This window comes from Populus nigra, chromosome 12 (genome assembly GCF_951802175.1).
Source record: "Populus nigra chromosome 12, ddPopNigr1.1, whole genome shotgun sequence".
Lineage (NCBI taxonomy): Eukaryota > Viridiplantae > Streptophyta > Magnoliopsida > Malpighiales > Salicaceae > Populus > Populus nigra.
Window position 1 is genome coordinate 76525 of NC_084863.1, and position 21108 is coordinate 97632.

The following is a 21108-nucleotide window of genomic DNA, read 5'->3' on the forward strand; positions in this document are numbered from 1 at the left end:
TTTGATTAAGGTTATGTTTTCTATGATTTTTAAATTTTGATTTAATATAGTGTTTAATTTTTTACTCAAATTAAAGTTAGAAATATTTTTGGTAGAAATAACTTTTGTTTTAAATAAAAAAATTATTACAGAAAAGAATCAAGATTTTGATTTAATTAAGTAAAAAAATATTTACTTATGAACTCTAACTCATATTATATCTATTCTCTAAAATGTTGCTTTGAATATATCATTGTTTACGTACTCAGCATGCATCTAATTATTATTATTATTTTTTGTATAATTGGTTATTCATGAACTGCCATTTTTGAATTATGACTCAAAGATTTTCATAAGTTATACGAAAAGGGTTTTAAATTAAGATTTTGATTTAGATTACAATTTATTTCTATAATAAAATATATTTATGATTTTTCTTTGAGTCAGCAAATAAATTTGTATATAAAGGTTATATATATGAAACATAACTTAAAAACTAATCAACCAAAAATCTCTGTTTATTTATTTATTTCTCTTAGTTAATAATGAATCAACTTTCCCTTATGTTCATCATCAGTTTTTTGGGATGCAGCTGGTATAAAAGATTTATCATGTTAACTTGAAATCCTTGTCTACTAGTAAGTACTGATCAGGAAGACCTAGCTACCTACCTACCTATTACCCCCTGATGCTCTCTCTCTTTAACTCCTCTCAGTTAGAACATTTGGATCTGGGGGATTAATTGCTCCACCAGTGATGCCCTTTTTCTTTTCTTTTTGAGAGTATATGTTTGATCATATGATTATGATTATTAACAAATCAGTCGCTCAACTTCGACCACCCGATCCATCCCTTCTTTTTTATTCAAGAAATGAACTCATAATATGTTGAATGCTAGCTGAGCATGTGTGCGTAGATATGATGGAGGATGATAGCGTTTGTTTAACCACCAGTATCACTGCAAGGTTTGCCTCCTCCGGTTGTATTCCATACGACTCTAAGCTTGTACATATGCACGTTGTTGCCAGATACATAAATGGAAGGGGCAAAAACGTATAAGATGATGAAAGAAAAATAAAAAAACAAAATCATGATGAAATGGTTTGCTGTTAAATGGGTTTGGGCCAAAGAAATGGACGGAAAAGGCCGTAGCTGCTGAGCATAGATGTGCTAATATCGAACCCAATTGTAGCCGAATAAAATGAAAAAATAGCAAGGGAAGAGGAACAGCAGCAGCAGCATTTGAGTTCAATCTTCATTTCCCATCGTCTCTCCAATCCAATCGATGCCTTTTGACTTCAATTAGTGACACTAATAATAGATAGTGTGAGTATAATGGCAATATCATCAAGAATGAAGAAGAAGAAGGAGAAGGAGGAATACTGGAAGCGCAAAGAGCTCGTCTTTCTGGTTCTCTATGCCATTGCTTTCTACGCTTTCATCATCCATCGATCTCTTCAACTCTCTCTCGGTACCTCTTTTCCTTTTCTTTATCATCTCCATCTCTCAAAGTCTCCTTCTTTCTCTTTTGTTGTTCTGTTCTACTGATTTTTTCTTTTTTCTTAAAAAAACAAAAACAGATCATGAATCAGAGCTTTATGCTTTACGCCCTGGATGGCTTCTCCCTCCTCGTCTCAATGTAATACTTTCCCTTTCTTTTCTGGGTTTCATTCCATTTCCTTTTTTTATGTCTTTCGATTGCTAAAGTTTCAATCTTTAATCCCAGGATGTTAGTGATGCCCAATGGAGAAATTTCCGTGCCAATTTGCCTATTCTTTCTCTTGTCTTTGCTCTTTTCGCCCTGCTTGCTAATTCATTAAGGGCCCTTTTTTCCTTGAAAGCTAAAGGAATGTCCTTTGTGTGGCTTCTCATTTCTTTGGCCTACCTCTCTTATCTTCACGGAGCTTGGTAATCTTCTACCACACTGCTGCTGCTGCTGCCACCTCAATTGCTTAATTGATTTGCTGATGTTTTGTTTTCCTTCTGTTTCACCAACCTTCTCCTTCTTTGCTCTTCTAGCGTTCTGTTTATCCTCTCAATTGCTTCCCTGAATTTTCTCCTCGTGAAGGTGCGTTTCCTTCCTATGACTTTTGGGTTTCTTGTTATTCATACCATGATTTACTTTGGCATTGCTCGCAAAAAAATGATGCAAATGATTATAATGTAAAAGAAAAGCTTTGTTGCTCGCGTGGTCATTATAGTGGCGATGAGTTGCTTATCTTTTTATTGTCAACAAAATGGTCGAAAACAATGCCGTTGCAATAATTATACTAGCTGAAATGATTATGATTCCTTATATGATCATTGTTTTTCCAGTAAGATATCTAATTTGTGCTATATTTTACTAGATTTGTCTTTCCGCAGATGTTTGCACAGACAAAGTATTTCTCTCCTGTGCTTTGGCTTTTCAACGTATTTTTTCTTCTGTGTAATCGTGTTTATGAAGGATATTCGTTCTCCATTTTTGGGTGAGTTATGTAAGGTTATATCTTAGTCATGGCTTTACACTTAGACATCATGCTACTTCCACTTATTGAATTTGACTTATATTATCATAATGTAGGCAACAATGGGCATATTTGGACAACTATCGTGGAACTTTTAGATGGCACATTTGTTTTAATTTTGGTATTTTTTTCTCACTCGTTCATCTATTGGGATTTTACTGCTGAATACGTTCTTAGAGGCTCAGTATGCAAGTGGGAAAAACAATTATTTGGTGTAGCTGGCTGCACTTAAGAAAATTCTGTTTTTGACAGTTATTTTGCGAATGATCAGCTTTGGATATGATTACCATTGGGCACATCAGGATCCTCTTTTTGATCAGCAGGTAAACTAGTACCACATATGTTAGGCTGCCACTTTTCTTTTTTTTTGCTCTGTCTCAAATTACATCTAATCAAACTAATGAATATGTTTTGCCTAGTTTTTCTCAAGTTCATACAAATACAAAACTGCATTTGAAATTACTTTTTCAAGCATGAGAACGAAGAGAATCTTTTTTCCTTTTCTCTTCCTTTTTCTTTTGATATTTTACTTGCGGGTGATCTCAGAAGCACATTCAACGTTGCCATACTTGTAAGTCTGGAAAAACATGCTACCGGCTCTTGCAGGTTAGTCTTTTGTTTAGCATGAGCCTACCTATTCTAGTATCCGCTATCTACTGTTGCTATGCTTTGAGGGATTTCTTCTTCTTCCTCTTTTCTTGAAGTTCATAATTTTGTTTGTGCTGTCTAGGAGGGAAGTGTCCAGAAGGAGAAGTTTTCCCTTAGCATATACCTCGCCTATTTGGTATATGCCCCAGTTTATATTGCTGGCCCAATTATAAGCTTCAATGCCTTCGTCTCACAGGTTTGTGATTTTCATTTATATAATTGTTTTCTGCTTCTATATTGTTTTTCAATTTATATTAATGGCTGAGGTAGTTTCTACTCTAGACTCATATTAGAGAATCAGATAAGATTCCTTCTGTTGCTTGGGTTAGAGAAATTTAAAATTTTCACTTTCTCCATATTAGTATTCTAGATGTCGAAAATTTTCGTTGCGTTTTAAGTGTGAACCTCTGTAAGAAATCATTCCCATCACATCCTGGATTTCCAGTTTCTTACTTTTGATACAATGTTTATGCAGTTAGATTCGCCTCAGAATAATTATACAGTTAGGGATATGTCCTGGTATGGGTTACGTTGGTTATTCAGCTTTTCTCTAATGGAATTAATGACGCATCTATTTCGTTACAATGCTTTTGCAATCAGGTTAGAATTCAACTATGCACATCATGCAAGGATTTTTCAACATCCTGTCTAATTAAGAATTAATTGAATTTTTTTTCTGTGCTGATCAGTCGTCTCTGGAAACTGCTATCTCCTATGGACATATTCATCATTGGATATGGGGTAAGATGACCTTTTTGTTGTTACAAAGTTTCCGTATTTGCATCTTTAAATTGGATCTTTGCCAAGGGGGCTTTTTTGTACATACAAACAAAATGTAAGACATGAAAACTTTATAAAGTGGACTGGAATGCAATTGCAACCATGAACAAAAAGATATACTGAAGCTCTATGTTCTACAGTAATGTTAACTGTAAATAATGCAGCACGCAGACTGAGCTTCTAAAGATCGATCAATTCTCAACGTATTTAGAGACTCATTGCTTAAAATAAACCAATTTGAACTCAACTATGGGCTCTGATATTTCTTTGACTTGAGCTCATACCAACTTAGGGCTCATATTATTGAAATGCACAAAAAAACTGGACATGATTTGTATTAAATATTAACATTCAACTCTTTTTTTTTCTGCTTCCACAGGTCTTGAATTTCATGTGGCTAAAATTCTCCCTTATCTGGCGCTATTTTCGATTCTGGTCACTGGTATGTTTTTTTTTTAACTTTTTCATTCGGTTTTTTGGTCCTCATTTTTTTTTTTCTTGAACTGCACCCTCAATCTAGCCCCAAATTTTTTAGTCCAGCTCTTTTATCAATTATATGTTTTATCTAATAATATTGAAGGACAAACATATATTTTAACCACTGTGTTATTTCAGATATGTGGCATTGAGGCCCCTGAAAATATGCCAAGGTGTATTAATAATTGCTGCAACTTGGAGAGCTTTTGGAAAAATTGGCATGCTTCGTACAATAAATGGCTTGTCAGGTGAAACTTGGTTCACTTTTAGCAAACCCTGATTTCACTAACATATGCATGCTAAAGGCTTTATAAATTACATTCAGATACATGTATATTCCTCTTGGAGGATCTCAGAGAAAGCTACTCAACATATGGGTTATATTCACATTTGTTGCCATCTGGCATGATCTAGAATGGTATTCGTAGCTTCTATCATGTTTTCCCTTTTAATCACTTTCCTTTATCTATTTTGTATACTCTTTATCTGACAGCTTATTGGTCATAGGAAACTTCTTTCATGGGCATGGTTAACATGTTTATTCTTTATCCCTGAAATGGTGGTGAAATCAGCAGCGAATACATTACAGGTGATCTTTCTATGTGCCGGTTATTGATACAATACAGTAAAACAATTTGAAACTTACTTGCAGCCTAAGTGCTGGGGCATTGTTTGCAAAAAAAAGGCACTATACTCCAAGCAAGGATCTCATGCTCAAGATCCTTTTGGTAACAGTTTTAAACTGTGGTTATAATCACCTGTTCAAAACACAAGATACACATGGTTGATTTCATTAACTGATTGCTCGCCTTTGTTCGAGAGTGAATTGTAATTTCTGGCCAAGTTTACACACCTCTATGAAATCAAGCCTACTGGCAATAAGCCTTGCAGCTGACTTGTGTTTCAGTAGCTGAACTTCTTGTTCTAAGAATGGTTTTTCATGTTCACAAATGGCTGATGTTCATATTGATTGATTGAGAAGTGAAGATATCTTCCTACCACTCCATACTGAAGGATCAGTAAAGCAAAATATCATCTACCAGTCTAGCATGGTTGATATCAGGGGAACTACCCAAACCTCTAGAACTATGGTGGCAAGATCAACTTCCAAAGGAAAGTCTTGCGATGCATGCCATAGATTAGACCTTTTATGGACAATGTGAAATGACTTGCTTGGTTGATTAAAGAATTGCAGTTAGATTGCTTTTGAACACTATTGGTATCTATTGATGGTGATTTGTACCAGTGTTACATTACATAAAATATTGACTCTTGGATTGAAGGTAGGAACATTAAGTACCACATAGACAATCAGATGAGGTGTTTGAGTTGTTATTTGAAGTTTAACTTTGTAAAATGCAATTTTTTTTAGGTGGAGGGTGCTTTTGGGGAGTTTCTTTTCCGAGAAATTAGTGCAGCCGGTGGTGCCATCACCATTACATGTCTCATGGTTTGTCCTTAACTGTACCCAAGTTTCTACAGATATGTACAGATTTTTTAACTCGAAATATTTCCTGGATTGTTCCCTTGCATTTTGAAACATTTCTTGGTTTTGCATACAATAGCTTTTGATCTCTTCATGTGATGCAGGTGGCAAACCTTGTTGGGTATGTAATTGGGCCATCAGGCATTAACTGGCTGTTTTCACAATTTCTTTCAAGACGAGGTATTATAAGCTCCTCCTGCCTTCTATGCGAATTTAGAAATTTCGCTTTTTTTTGGGTACATTAGAGTGCCAAACCCTGGGCATTCATGAGGTTCAAGGCTTGGTTGTCAGCATTTAACCTCTTAACTGCTAGTCTAAAAATTATTTTCCTGTCTATTTTCTTGACAAGCAACTGCATAATTGATGCAATGTTCAATCTTACAGGATTGCCAGTAATGGGTGGTATGTTTATAACGTTTTACGTTGGGACAAAGGTAAATGCCATGAAATCTCTCAAGTCTTCTATTTAACTTGGAAAGCTTTTAGTCTTGGAGATCTGGTGGGAGTTAATTCTTCATCTGAAACCTGATTATTTTGCAGCTTATGTTCCACATTGATGATGCCAAGCAAAGGAAGCACTAAATTAAGGGCGTACGAAGTTGTTTTACTCCTCTAAGCAAAGGAGGCACTGCATTAAGGGCCTACGGAGGTCCTTTACTCGGTCATGCAGCTGAATGCCGATTGGCAGATCACATGTACACTTCGTTGAGCGTTGAGGAAGAGAAAGTCGTGGCTACAGGAGCAGGGTAAACCACCATATACGATATGATTGTAACCTTTTTGACTGATTGAGTCTCCAATTCTACTTGTAAGTGCTCGGATCTTGCTCCGGGATCAAATAGGAAACTTCAGTTTTCCAATTTGACAAGAATACTTATTTTGATCTATGGCGATCCTGAGAGTTGCTTAGTTGGCAGCATGCTTTCGTGATCTTGGCTCGGTTTATAGGAGCTAGATTGTTGAATATAAAGCAGTTTACGCAAGGGGGGGGAACGTGTTCCAATATACATGTACTTTCTTGTGAGACCATTTCAATTTTATAACACATGCCAAAAGCAAAGGTTTTCAGATTAAATGGTCGTAAGACCCATGAATCTGCCCAAGAACTATCCAGACGAGGAGGGGGGGAATAAAAATTCATAGATCCATAGTTACAAAACTGCCAATCATTCTAGGAAAAATTTGGAATTGCATGCGTCCCGCTAGAAACAAGGTGTTCTCTGATGTGAAGACCAGTAACCTGATAACAAACAAGAAATGTAAAGCTGTCAGGAGACTTTCAAGGCACAGATGCGTGCCCGCGCATGCACAGCTTAATCTTATAGATCTTTCATATTCTGTCACCCAGACAAAACGACTTCTGTTCTACTTACTGCAGAGAGGCAAAATCTGGTTTTATGTGATGAGGGCAGTGTAAAAGCAATAGTTCATGCATGACTACTGAGAGGAGAAAATATTCATTTGGTGCTAGCTGCCTCAAAATCACCTAATCTTGATAAAAACATAGCTATATACACTGCCCTCAACACATGTACCGAATGCAAGACAAAATCAACAGGAAGATTTTTCCACGTGTGTTTACCTGATTAGAACGTCAAATGCGGTCAAATCCATCTAATATGGATTTAATTATGCCAACCGATTACTTCTTTTTACCACTACCACCCTTCGATTTTTTAGCGCTAGTTTCTTTACTGGTCTTCTCGGCTTCCTGTCAGAAGCATGACAAATAACAAGCATTACTGAATGACTTGCTGCAATTATCTATACTTCACTTAATGAATCAGGGGTAAGACTTGGAGAGACCTTTTAAAAAAATATCAATAAAACATCAGTTTGAAACACTGTAGCACCAAGTCATATCTACACTAAGCAATGAAAATTGACAAGGTGATAGAGATACAAAGAAACTAAGGCAATTAATTCTTGGGAAAAAAAACAAAGAAAGAAAAAAACTGAGATTTTGTTACCAATCATTTAAAAAACAAACATATATCATGTCTAGCCTGTGATTTCATACATCATCTTAGCATTTATATGTCTGGAATAATTGTGAGCAAATAACAAAAACTCAACAGCAGCAATTCACTTCTCTCCTAGGAGTAATTGCAAGAAATGGTAACTGACACCACGATGAACACAGTAGGAAAAAAAAAGTGAATGTAGATGGGCTCTAAAGGTTCACCAGGGTTTTCAGCTTCAAGCGCTGAAGCAGACACCTCTGGGTGATGTTGTGGAGTGCTTCGAAAACAGATTCAGTGTCAGCATGCTAAGACTGCCAATGGTCTTGGGCACAGAAGTATAACTACAGACTTGCAGAGAGAGCATTTTAAGCTTGATTGCTGGTTTAGGAGGACGAAGAACACACTTGGTACCCTGTCACCCAGTGCATCAAGAAATTATGGTACCAATCAGGTTTAAACTGGCAATGGAATAACAAGCATGGGAGAAGGGTCATTGTTTTATGGAAATCAGGTTTAAATTAGTGGTTGTTGCTACCAAAAAATATGGCTGCTACACCTACAAAATACTTAACCGTCTACAAGGTGACAACCCAATCATTGAAACAGGAAATTTCAACCTAGAGGATCCAGGCCTGAATTCCAAGATGATGGGTGGGTTTTTTGGCGGTGGAGGCCCATCCATCACTGTGCAGCCTAAGGCTAAGTGGGTCTCTCCCTAAACCAAAACCAACAATACAGAAACAAATTAGCTAAGATAAAGTAGCTTTCCTGGTATTGTCATTACTGGCGAGAAATGTATCCAAATTCTGATCGGGGATACAAAAGAAAGCCAAGGTGGGAACTGGGAGGGCTGGAAATGGAGAAGTTAGCATTAAACCCCCCCACCCCCAAAAAAAAAGGGCAAGCCTATGTAATGATCTAAGACAAAGAGAATGGTCTCTTTATTTTATTTAGTTATTCATTTAAACCAACAATTTGTTATTAGCAACAATCATCATTTAATCAGACATGTACCTTTTATTTTCCAATGGATTTACATCTTTCATTAATAGAAATTTTCCAATGGATTTACAGCTCTAGTTGCTCTCTCTTCAACAACTTTTGTTTAGGCAGTTCATACCTTCAATACATTGTGTTTTGATATAAGATTTCAATTCTTGAACATATTGTTCCATTCCCCCCTCCCAAAAAAAAAGGAAAGAACAAAAGAAGAAAAAATCACTTGGCATACACCACCATCTTTTAGACAATCAAAATTTCTCTTTTTAAATAAAAGGAAATTATATTAAGCACTAAAGCAAGTTATAAAAATCAATAACTAGTCAAAATTACAATATAGAGGAAACTACAAAAACAATAAGCATAAATACATGTACAACAAGAAATTGGAGGATGGAGTTAAAACACAACAAGATGTAAGTTAATGCAAAAGAAGAGCAATCCCCCCTGGGCAAGCCTACGTAATGATCTAAGATGGAGAGAATGGTCTATCTATTATATTTAGTTATTCATTTAAACCAATGATTTGTTATTAGCAACAATTACCATTTAATACAACATATACTTTTTTAATTTTTCCAATGGATTTACATCTTTCATAATAAAAAAATTTTCATGTGGCAAGTAATAGCTCTAGTTGCTCTCTCTTCAACAACTCTTGTTTAGGCAGTTCATACCTTCTATACATACTGTTTTGATCTAAGATTTTAATTCCTCCATTTTCAGCATTAACATATTGTTCCATGTTCAAAATATAAGAGACAGATGTTTTTCCACAACTCTACCACCCAGTTAATTTTGTTCCACTTAATCCTTATTTCACGGTCTATATTACTTTGTTAGAAAAGGTAAAGGATATTGAGTGACAGAAGTACAATTCTGAAAAGCTAATAAGATAAAATGATAGAAGTCTCAACTTCAAATCCCAACATTGAACCATCAATCATTAATCTAGATCCTAAACCCTTTACTTTAAACCCTTTGCCCTCAACTTTCAATCATAAATTCTACACAATAAACCCTAGACTGTAAAACGACAAACCTCCCACTGTCAACCAAAGATCCTAAACCATCCACCCTAAACTGTCAACCACCCCTTTGTAACCAATACCTGGAACAGTAAGAGTAAACACTCAATTCTCAACCATAATTCTGAATCTTTAACCTTGACTCCTGACCATCAACCCTAGCTCTTGATCTGTCTCCAATACTAGGCTCTAAACCTCCAAACTTTACTCAATCCTAAATCTTCAAACTAAACTGCAAACCCTCAATACTTACACCTTGCCTAAATTTTTGCCCTCCCTTTTTTAAATTATCCTCACATATGATACCGGGATAAGAATTCAGAATAGTTTCATCTTCCTCTAGCCCCATCAATGCTATTCAGGAACAGAAATCATAGAAGCATCCTAAAAATGCATAATATAATCAAACCTTCCGCTTAACAGGTTGAGATGTGTTGGCAACTGGCTTAAAAAATGATTCCAATCTGCAGAGAGAAAGATAGGGCAAATCAGAGGAGAAAAAAACAACAGGTCAAGTATAAATCAGTTCCCAGAGTTTCAACTTTCAACAGGGTCGCAATTTTTATTTTTCTATAGAAAAAGGGGGTGCGGTGTAACTTTTTTCCCACTAACTTTTCAAAAAACAATTCAACATGCCATGTTGTTATCCATCCATGATTGCAAAATGGTAAGATTATCTAAGGACTGCTGAAAAACTTGCCAAATTTCAATGGTTGCAATATTTACAGGTTGGGGAATATCTGAAATCCTAAGTATTGGTTTGTTGTATCCCTATAAAAATTCAAGGCTCCATCTCCATTTGTTTGCTTAGCAGTACTTACCGGCCCTGTGAGGACTTGTTCTTGGCAGCTTTGATTTTCTCTATTGCCTGTTACAATTTAAGAAATCAATACAAATTAATAATGCATGTTTCCATATTGCAAAACATAGCATTATGAAATGCCTGCATAAAGATGTTTGTACTAATGATAGAGGCAAACCTTCGTCACCCTGTCACTGTTGAACCCATTTTCATTCACCAGAAAAGTAATCAAACCCTGAAACATGTAAGATGCAACCACTTCAAATATTGACACGAAGCCATTGAAAGACAGTAGAATAAACATAAAGTTTCAAAAATTAAACCAAATAATAATAATGATGATGATGATGATAAAAAAAAAAATTCATTCACTTCTTCATCTGGGGAAGTCCACTTGACATCAAGTTGCTCTTCATCAGTAAGGACAGCTGGTTCTTTAAAAAGCTGTCGAGCCTCCTGATATGGCCAATCCTCTGGTATTTGGTACCTGGATATGAAGAGTGTGATTAATGAACAATCAGTAAAAGAACCAAAAAAAAAAACAGCAAGTTATCAGACAAATGTGAAATCATTCTTTATAAACTAGAAATATTGTTGTCCTAGAAAATTATTAGCATGAAAAAAAGACCATGTGTAGTGGTGCACATCATAAGTGGAAAATAAGTTTGGTTTGACAAATTATAGACCACAGCATATAGTCAACATTATTCATTTGATAAGAAGAACTCCATTTCAAATGTTTACATAGCCAAAATCAGCCAAGGAACAAGTCCAAAGAATAGTAGGCTGCCCAACGCGAGTACCAACCAAGACAAAAATACATAAGGTGATTCAAGCACGTACACATGAAAAATAAGTTAAGGACTGCAAGAAACTTTCAGATTCAACAGAAAATTCGACAAAACAGGCATAAAACATTTAGGAAATTGATTTGTTATATCCCCTGAATTTTAAATAAAAATATTCACATGTTAAGTCTAATTGATCATTCACTACCATTTCAAATACATGGAATGCAAGCAACAATGAAAGATGACGATCTTAAAAACTTAGATAATCACCTTTCTTTGTTTATGTTCTCTAGTATGCTCTCTATAGAACCGTGTTGTCGGATGAGTTTCAAGGCAGTCTGTCCTCCAATTCCTGTGGCATAGATTTCTGAGAGCATTAGTTACTGAATGCACCATCACATTTTCAAGCTGAACCAATACAAGCTTAAATAGTCAATTTTTTTATTAGAAGAGTTAAGAATAAACAGTTGAACCAACAAACAAGAATCCTCAGCACCTCGAATGCTGTCACAATAATCACAACCAGAAAGGATGCACAGGTCAATGAATTGATCCATGCTAAGGTTTAGCCCCTCCAAGATCTGAAACAAACCCATTATCAGAACAGTGAATTGAACATCAAGCAATTGCAACAGTGTTCATGTTTTCACGGGACCTTTGGAATTTCAAATTCCATAACCGGGATTTTCCTTGAGCTGGGATCCATCAAATGGCGAAGAAATCTAGGGGCTCCAAAAGTAAGGGAATCCATGTCTTCAGAAGCCACAGCGTAGACCTGAAACATATGGGACATTGCATGAATCATCAAAAACCATTCCATAAGGAGAAATGGGAAAACCTTAGAGAAAGGTATGATTCTAGAATTTTTTCCTTACATAACTAAAGGTGTGAAGACTGCCATGGTAAAGCCACCATGGAAATCAGGGCCCATTGAGACAAACTGAGGTGAGAAATTTCAGGCAAGCAAGCAAACAGTGTGTCTTTAAGACAAGATAATCCAAACAAGTGAATTGGAAATGAAATGGACACACTTCAAATGTCATTCACAATGTTATGGACATGCTAAAGAACCCAAAATAGTCAAATTATCATGGAGAAGCAAGATACTTGCCTTTCCTGATTTGCAAAGCATAGCACACTGTGCTTCTGCTTCAGAAGGAGCCTGTAGAACAAAAAATATTTCCCAAGTATCAGTCTTTTATGATGTCATTGATGATCGCAAGTTGCATAGGCAAGCAAAACTTTGCATTTACAAGAAGTGAAAAAAAAAAGGCCTTGCACTGAACAAATCCATTAGGAAAAAACTATACGGAACACAATATCACCTCAATTACAGGCACTCCCATGAGTTTTAAAAGTCTTTTGCAGTCATCATTGTGCTGCTTTGTCACCTGTAAAAACAGATGAAAAAAAGATGTCGCCATCAAAAGTTATTGTCCAACATGAGTAAAAATCTTTACAGCAAACCGATGTTACCATGATGGGATAATGTAAAGTAATAGCAAACAAAAGAGATCAAACAAAGCAAAAAACAGACCTTGACTGTCCGTTTACTGAATTTCTCAATATCTTCCTTAACACCAGACTGAAATGAAAAAACAAGATCTTACAGAATACTTAATCTGAAAAAAACATTGAGTGAGCTGAAAAGTAATGAAAAGTATAAGTGGAATATTCAAGAAAGATATGAACATTTAGGTACCTCGACAGCTGCAGCCAAATCCTCAGTAGCATCAGCACGCTTTGAGTATCTGCATTGCATGTGTGATGTGAGAATAATGATTAATGGTGATGCAAGAAAGGAAAAGGTTATGCAAGGCAATGTGAATTTGGGGCATAAGTACATATTAAAAAACAAAGTAAAACAAGTACCGCTTAGCAAGCTCCTGTTTTTTTAAATCTGGAGGCTTCCCGTCAAAGACATAGCTGAAATATAGATTAACAATTTCAGTTAGGAAAACAAAACACAATAAATTCAAGAAAAAAAGAAGCTACAAGTAGAGAAACAGAGAGAGGAGGAGGAGGATGAGGTGGTGCGAGATTACAGGGGCTTGATTCCAGCCTCGAGAAGCCTAATAGTGCGATTAAACATGCCTTGCAAGTGACTACAAAATGAAACACCAAAAATCAAATATAATGAAACCCGTTTTAAATATATGTTAAAACAAACAAAGAAAGGATGTAGGAAAGACATCGTTAGGCTCAATCCAACCTGGTGACTTCACCAGCCTCATTAGTCAGCATTTCAGTTCCACTTCTTCCAACTACAATCTGCAATTCAATTCAATGCACAGAGAATTTACTTTGTATTTTAAATTACTCAAAAAAATAAAAATAAAAAATCTTCATTTCTTCTTATACATATTAAATTATAAAAAAAAAAAAAGCAACCCCAGACCTAAAAATAAAACAAAAGATATTGATAATTAGTAAAGAGTGAAGGAGAGACGGACAAGGAACTGGTAGATGCTCATGCTGGCATCGATAGCAATTTTACGACCGAAGTAGCTCTCGAATTTCTGCTCTTTCATAGCTTTTGGAGCATTATCCGCCAACAGCTTTGTTAAACCCTAAATTTCCATCAATTATAATTAATTCCCAAAATCAAAATAAAAAACCCTAATTCCTAATTGAAGATTTACTGAAAAAAGATTATCATTGAACTCGCCCACTCACCTTGATACCCATTACTGAGTTGAAGTCAATAACTGATTTTAGCAATGCCGAAAGAAAAAGAGAGAGCTTTACTGAGTCTGATAAGTGATATTAGAAGTAGTAGAAGCGAGCCAAAGGCGTAGCCTTGCTTCTCTTTCCCGCCCACTCCTCAAGCTAGCTAGCACTACGAAAAATGTAAGAATACACATGGGCTTTCCGTTGGCCCACTTTCCATTTTATCTGGACACATGGGCATTTATTTGGGCCATTCATTCCTAACCCAAGGTACTTGTCAACAGAATGATATGGCGGGCAATCTAAGGCTAACTAACATTAACATGGATGTAACCAATACATTAGTTCTGATAATATATTAAAAAAAAAAAAAGAGGTTTTTTTAGCTCGGTTGGGCTAAGACCTCACCAATTTTTATAGGGCTTGATCTTCCCCTGTTCCACCACATTCTCTCTCCTCTTATTTTTCTAGGCACGTCATGTTATACATGTTATAACTTCATCTATACTTCACTTGTAATTACCATTAGGTGAGCAAGCTATATATTTCCAAGTTTAAAGGAGAAAAGGAGAACTTTTTTTATTTTAACGTGGAAGAAAATTATTTAACTCTCTCTATTCACTTTTTTTACATAATATCTATCTAGAAAACCCTAAACTAACTTCAATATTAGATAATTCTTTTACAAGTAACACAATTATCCAACCTATCACTCTTTCCAAAGAAAGCTTAGATTCAGTGAAGTTTTTCTTAGCTTCATCAAGTTCTTGGACATCTCTTTCTCGAGGGAACATTCTCATCTCTTCCCACACGAGCATGTATTATTCCGCGATCTCTTCCAGCCATAGTTATTCGACAACATATGATAATTAACCATCACGAATCATTAGGCCTTGATACATGTACTTTATGACCTCTAACCAAAACCACAAGAATTATTGAGTTCTGATACCAACTTACACAGATAAAAAAGTAAGATAACATGGTTGGTTAAAACTCTCAAAGACCAGGAACAACATAACTATAGAGCAACTCACAAAATACTTAATTTTATTTAGCCATGTATTCACTTTCTAAAAAGCTATTACAACCCTTTTATATAGGAAAAAAAAACTACAAAACCCTAGTAATAATGAATAAAAAAATAATATAAGAAAATTATTCTCTTCAAATAAAAAATGAAAAACTATCAATAATATAGAATAAAATTAAAAATATATAAAATTAACTAAGTAAAATATCTATTTAAAAAAAATTGCATCAAATCTCCAACCCAAAATATCACTTTCAATGCAGCCTTACATAAAATGTTACTCTAAATTTGGAGATGCAATTTTTATATAGAATTTAATTTTTTCAAGGTGGAAGAAGTCATGATGCCACAATGCCTAGGTCAATATAAAATGAAGACGCTGAAAATACCAAATGAGCTAAGATCACATAACCTTCAACAAATTTTACCAAGATAATTTTTTTTTTACGGGGACACTAGTAGGTAAGGGTTGCACTTCAAAATCATCATCTTTTTTACTTGAAGATCATCATCTTTTTTACTTGAAGCCATGTGAGAAGACCTTGTCTTGATGAATTTACAGTTTTTAGAAGTTGACCAAGGAAGTTCTTGAAGGGGGAGGGAATGATTAGGACCCAGCTTAGGATAATGTCTATCTTCCCTTAAACATAACCGGCCCTCTACTTAGATCTTTGATACTAGTGTATATCTTAAGATTTTTAATCTCTTTTAAAAGCTATAAGGCAACTCTTTTTTTCTTAAATCTCCTTTAATTTTTAAAGTTTTCAATTTATGTTAGATGGCAACACTCTAGGTTCTTAGTTTTCTCTCTAAATTGTAATAGTGTCTTGATTTTTTTCTCTTAATTTAATGGATCTAAAGATATAATCGTGTCATTTTAGAATCATAATTATTTTTTTATTTAGAAAAAGAATTAAGATTTCTATTGGCAAATGATGAATTGAAGAAGCTAGGGTTTGTTTTATCGGATCTATATACAATTGATTGATTAAGTAAAGAGAAAATTTTGAGTTTTGGGTTTTATTTTTTAGAAAGAGAGTAGTAGATTGATGGAACTTAAAGGGAAAAACACAAGGCTATGTTACAAGAAAAGGAAGGTCAGGAGAGTAAAATGGATCGTCAATATATATATATATGGATAGGTCTCACTTGTGGTGATTTTATTATGGTTGATAATGATATTGTTTTTATTTTGTTTTTCAATGTAATTATTTTTTTATATTCTATTTTTTGGGTTTTTTTAAATATTTTAAGTTTTTGATTTGTTGTTTTGATGTGAGGATAAAGGGTTTAATTGGGTTATTGTGCATTTGTGTGATTGAGAGGGATACTAGATCAATTTTATTATGTGTATTTGTGTGATTAAGAGGAATACTGGATCAATTTTATTGTAATTTTGTGTTATCTAGATTGAATTGGTGGATAATTATGATATATGATTGGAATGGAAAAATTATTTGTGTGATATATAAACTTTTAAAAACTTAACAGATAAAAATTGAAAAAAAAACATATGAGAAACTTTATTGTGCGTATCAACACTAAAGTTTCATAAAAAAAAAAATCAATATTTTTTAGTTGTGTTGATAGTTATAAAACATTTGGTACTTTAATTTGAAAGTCAAAGGATTTTTTTAGCAAATACATTGAATGAGAATTATAAGTTAATAACTTTATTTGAAAAATATAGTAAAGAATAAATATTGGGATTATCTTATGAGTACATAGATGACCATTTGAATTCAAGTTTCACGTTACTGTTAGCAGGTTAAATTAGTAAAATCTTTCATTTAAATCAAAATTCATTGTTAGCTTAAAAAACAATTCATTAGTGTCGACAACCCTTATGTTTTATATGGCTTCGTCGATGTATGCATGTATGCAATGTGTTATATATTTATAAGGTGCTCTGTCATTTCATATTTGAGTCTATTTTGCCTTTTTATTAGCATTGCTTTAAACTCTAATTTGTAATTTATTAGTCTTCAGAGTCTGTCTCAAGCCAAAAATCATGTTAAAAATTAAACTCGATTTCTAATTTTTTAAAAGAACAGAGGGATCGATCCACCGATCAAGAACCGGTCAACCAATTAGATTAAATGAACTGGTCGACTGGTTCAGTTAGAAAAATATAATTCTTATTCAGATTAGAATAGTTGAGGGTTTGAGATATTTGACATGCACTCATCCAAATATTCTCTTTAAAGTAGGGCTTGTGAACAGGTTTATGAAGGCACCAATTATGATACATTTCAAAGCTTTGAAGTGAATTCTTTGATATGTCAAAGATACTGCTAACTTTGACTTGTTTTATGGATATTCTAATAGCTTTGACCTTGTGGGTTATAGTGATAGTGATTGGGCTAAAGATATAAATGGTAGAAAGTGCACTACTAGTTTTGTTTTCTACATGGAAGACACAACATTCACATGGGGTTTAAAAAAGTAATCTATAATCATTTTATCAACTCGTGAAACTAAATATATAGCTATTACATCATGTGTTTATCATTCCATATGGCTAAAAAGATTATTGAAAGAATTGAGAATGTCACAAAAGAAACCTACAGAGATTTATGTGAACAACTCTTCAGTCATTGTCTTAACTAAAAATTCAGTTTCTCGTGATAAAAATAATTAAAGTCGTAGTTCTTCCTCAAGGCATGGAACTAACGCCATAGGCAGTTTTACACTGTGATGCAAGTTGAAGAAGTAAAAATTTTAACAAGAATGTTACCTATATTAGATAGGACAACTCCAGACCCTCTCGGCACAACAAGGAAATGACATGCACCAGAAAATCAGCAATCTTGATTTCCCTGCCCATCAGTTCCTGTAATTCCACTCATATTTATGATCACACTCATACCTATCGATGAGTTATTCTTCGTTCTTTTCTTTCAAAAGACCATCGGGCATCCATCAGGCATTACGCAACTTCAGCGTGTTGAAATTGGTCTAGTTCTCTCTACCATTTCAATGGTTGTAGCTAGTTTAGTTGAAGTTAAAAGAAGGAACCGAGCACTTAAAGACTCGCACCATCCCATAAATCTTTTTTGGGTATCCTTCCAATATGGAATTTTTAGAATATCAGGCATGTTCACCCTAGTAGGACTATAGGATTTCTTCTACAATAAGGCACCTTCGAGGATGAAATCATTGTCTACTTCGATCAGTTGTCTATCATTGTCTTTTGGCTACTTCTTGAGTAACGTTTTTGTGAATCTAATAAATACAATCGCCAAAACAGCTACACCAAGCAAACAAGGATGGTTACATGGAAAATCCTTGGACTACAACAATTTGAATAAGTTCTGCTAGTTCTTAGCCATCCTCAGTTGTCTCAATCTGTCTATATGTGTGTTTTTGGACTTTGGAAAAATATAATTTAGGTAATCAATTCAATCTAGTTCATTGTATCAAATACTAAAGTTAGAGGTTAATAAAATTGTTATTCGTGTGTATATATAATGCAACAGTTTAGTTCATAACTAAAAGTTGAAAAATTAAAAGGTATACTTACCAAGACTTCAAGAACAACAAGTCAGGTCCACGAAGGTATGGAACTAGTATAGCAATTAAGTTCACTTGAAGGTCCATTGAACTTTATGTTTTTCACTTCTAAGAAGTTAGGCACCCTTTGGTATGACATCTACGAGTCTGTTTATTTTTTTGTTTTAAAAATGTTTATATTGTTTCAAATTAATTTTTTAGTGTTTTTATATTGTTTTTATATGTTGATGTCAAAATAAACTTTAAAAAATAAAAAAAATTATTTTAATATATTTTTAAACAAAAAATACTTTGAAAAGTAACTGCAACCACAATACCAAATAGACTCTACCTCTCATTGAGAAATTGAACAGTGAGGTTTATGCTCTTTACTGATTTTTGAATTTAAACATATTTTTTAAGTTGATTTAGGAGTGCACTTCTAAAATTATTTAAAAATAAAACACAAAATCTTAATGATCTTATAGTAAGCTAATTGAATTATATAAACAACCATAACTGAGGTTTTTTCCCAGCTACTCTACCGTTCATATAAATAATGAAGATTGCCTCTCTTTTTTCATTTTTATATTTCTTTAATTTCACCCTTGAATTTTTTTTCTTTTTTATTTAATCATTTTTGTGACCTAATTCTATGAAAAAGAGTTCAAAATTGGAGTGGAAAGACAAAATTAAAAACAAATGATCATAAAGTAAAACATCGAGAAAATCCATGGCAAGTCTCATAATTTTTATAATTTTGATTTTGATCTTAAAGTTTAGTTTATTTAATTTTCAATCCCTGTATTTGAAAGAGAAAACATGATCTCGCCAAAAAATTGTGAAGTTATATATTAGCCACAATTCAACCATAAAAAAAGGATATTTGTTTCATTGGATTCCTTTTCTCAATGGGAGTTTAATAATGGTGGGAAAAATAGATCGGGGTTCATTTAGCTTATTTTTATTTTGTTAGTTTTTTTTTTGAATGATTATAGGATGTTTTTAGATTAATAAGTGATTTATGGAGGTTTTAAGAGTGTTTATTAGAGGTTTTTTTTCGTTAAAATGGTTTGGAAAATGAATTTTTAGTTCAATCCCCTATCCTCTGATTTTTTGCCGCCCTATTAGTGGTTAGATTTTGGGCAAGCAGCCCAATCAACGATAAGTCTCAGTTGCTAGCTTAAAGAAAGCCCAGATGCCCTAGTCCACCTAGCTCACGAGTCTGGTTTTTTTTTTCTTTGATTTTTTTTATATATATAATTTCATCATTTAACTTTGAAATTTTATTAATTTTTTTTATCATTCAACATTTAGTAAATTTTGAATTAGTCTTCACAATTTATTTCAGTTTGATTTATAAAAGATTATCACGATCTCAAAAAATATCACAATATTTGGTTGATGATCAATTTTGCGAGCTTCTATTTTTTATATTATATAATTAAATAAAAAATATAAAAAAAAATTGATTAAACCCAGTGGAGTCCATAACTCAGATTGTGCTTTTGATGGTTTAACTTAAAATGAATAATAATCTAACTTTATAATTTGTTTTGATTTACTTTATGCAGGGTTCTTGCGGTCTCAAATAACCCACCTTGGCATTTGTTATCATTTAATTAAGTAAAAAAATAGATCTAAAAAATAAAATTACTAGATCTATTAGAGTCTATAATCTAGATCGTCAGTTTAGTGAGTTAAGCCATGAAAGTCGGGTCAATTTAATAAGTTGTTATTTTAATATTAAAAAAATATATTGAAATTTTTTTAGAAGCCCAATGATGTTTTTTTCTTCTATCTAAATTGTTGATGAACTTATAAACTCGAATAAATAATGTTATAATAATTTTTATATAATTTAATTTAGCACAGAAATTAAACAAAGAATTGAAGATTTGACGTTTTAGTCTATTTAGAAATGTTTTAGCTACACCACAGTCTAACGCGTCCAGTTAAGTTGCTAAAATCATTATATTGCAAGTTGCCGGACATTTGGGGATGATTACGCGCGTCACTTGGTGATTTATTTATTAATCGAAAACAATAATAGTAAAAAGCGCACCGACAAATAAAATGAAACATGGAGGAGGAGAGAGATCAAAAGGGCAAAAAGGGAAGGGCAAAAAGGTAGCATACTCAAAGCCAGGGAGCCTACCTTCCACGTTGATGCTCGACCAGGTGCTGCTGCATGCTAAGTTTCATTTCCTTTTTATTTATTTTTTTGTGTTTTAAGAATATTTTTTAAGAAAATTAAATTTTTATTTACTTTTTTTTTTTGGTGTTTATATATATTGCTTTGAAATATTAATATCAAAAATAAATTTAAAAAATAAAAAAAATATTATTTCAATATATTTTTATATAAATTATTATAACAGAAGTAAAAATACAATGCATCGGTTACGTTAAATGGGTGCCTCTTTATTTAATCAATGTTTTTAGTACGTAC

General features: G+C 33.6%; 2 protein-coding genes across 4 annotated transcripts; one reads left to right on the forward strand and one right to left on the reverse strand.

Annotated features, from left to right (window-relative positions):
* Positions 1 to 1048: 1048 nt before the first annotated feature.
* LOC133669497 (membrane-bound O-acyltransferase gup1) lies at positions 1049 to 6793 on the forward strand. Of its 2 annotated transcripts, XM_062089659.1 has the most exons (19): positions 1049 to 1450; positions 1560 to 1618; positions 1706 to 1887; positions 1999 to 2047; positions 2344 to 2447; positions 2543 to 2607; positions 2739 to 2809; positions 3033 to 3092; positions 3217 to 3330; positions 3610 to 3734; positions 3824 to 3875; positions 4294 to 4356; positions 4530 to 4639; positions 4717 to 4809; positions 4899 to 4980; positions 5764 to 5841; positions 5982 to 6057; positions 6262 to 6311; positions 6418 to 6793. In XM_062089659.1, exons 1-19 carry the CDS (start codon positions 1315 to 1317, stop codon positions 6457 to 6459), a joined length of 1611 nt encoding a protein of 536 aa, XP_061945643.1. In that variant the 5' UTR covers positions 1049 to 1314; the 3' UTR covers positions 6460 to 6793. The 2 variants fall into 2 exon arrangements, with proteins under 2 accessions (XP_061945643.1, XP_061945644.1); XM_062089660.1 differs by lacking the exons at positions 1049 to 1450; positions 1560 to 1618 and having other exon boundaries at positions 1797 to 1887; positions 2328 to 2447.
* A 79-nt stretch (positions 6794 to 6872) lies between these two features.
* Positions 6873 to 14297, reverse strand: LOC133669498 (flap endonuclease 1). 2 transcript variants are annotated; one of them, XM_062089661.1, is made up of 19 exons: positions 14138 to 14297; positions 13915 to 14031; positions 13674 to 13732; positions 13507 to 13566; positions 13334 to 13387; positions 13164 to 13212; positions 12999 to 13046; positions 12787 to 12852; positions 12573 to 12623; positions 12117 to 12236; positions 11958 to 12042; positions 11732 to 11813; positions 11043 to 11157; positions 10849 to 10905; positions 10690 to 10736; positions 10278 to 10332; positions 8063 to 8253; positions 7460 to 7588; positions 7047 to 7117 (listed from the first exon to the last, which is right to left on the reverse strand). In XM_062089661.1, exons 1-17 carry the CDS (start codon positions 14147 to 14149, stop codon positions 8077 to 8079), a joined length of 1254 nt encoding a protein of 417 aa, XP_061945645.1. In that variant the 5' UTR covers positions 14150 to 14297; the 3' UTR covers positions 7047 to 7117; positions 7460 to 7588; positions 8063 to 8076. The 2 variants fall into 2 exon arrangements, with proteins under 2 accessions (XP_061945646.1, XP_061945645.1); XM_062089662.1 differs by lacking the exon at positions 8063 to 8253 and having other exon boundaries at positions 6873 to 7117; positions 14138 to 14296.
* Between the last annotated feature and the right edge of the window lie 6811 nt (positions 14298 to 21108).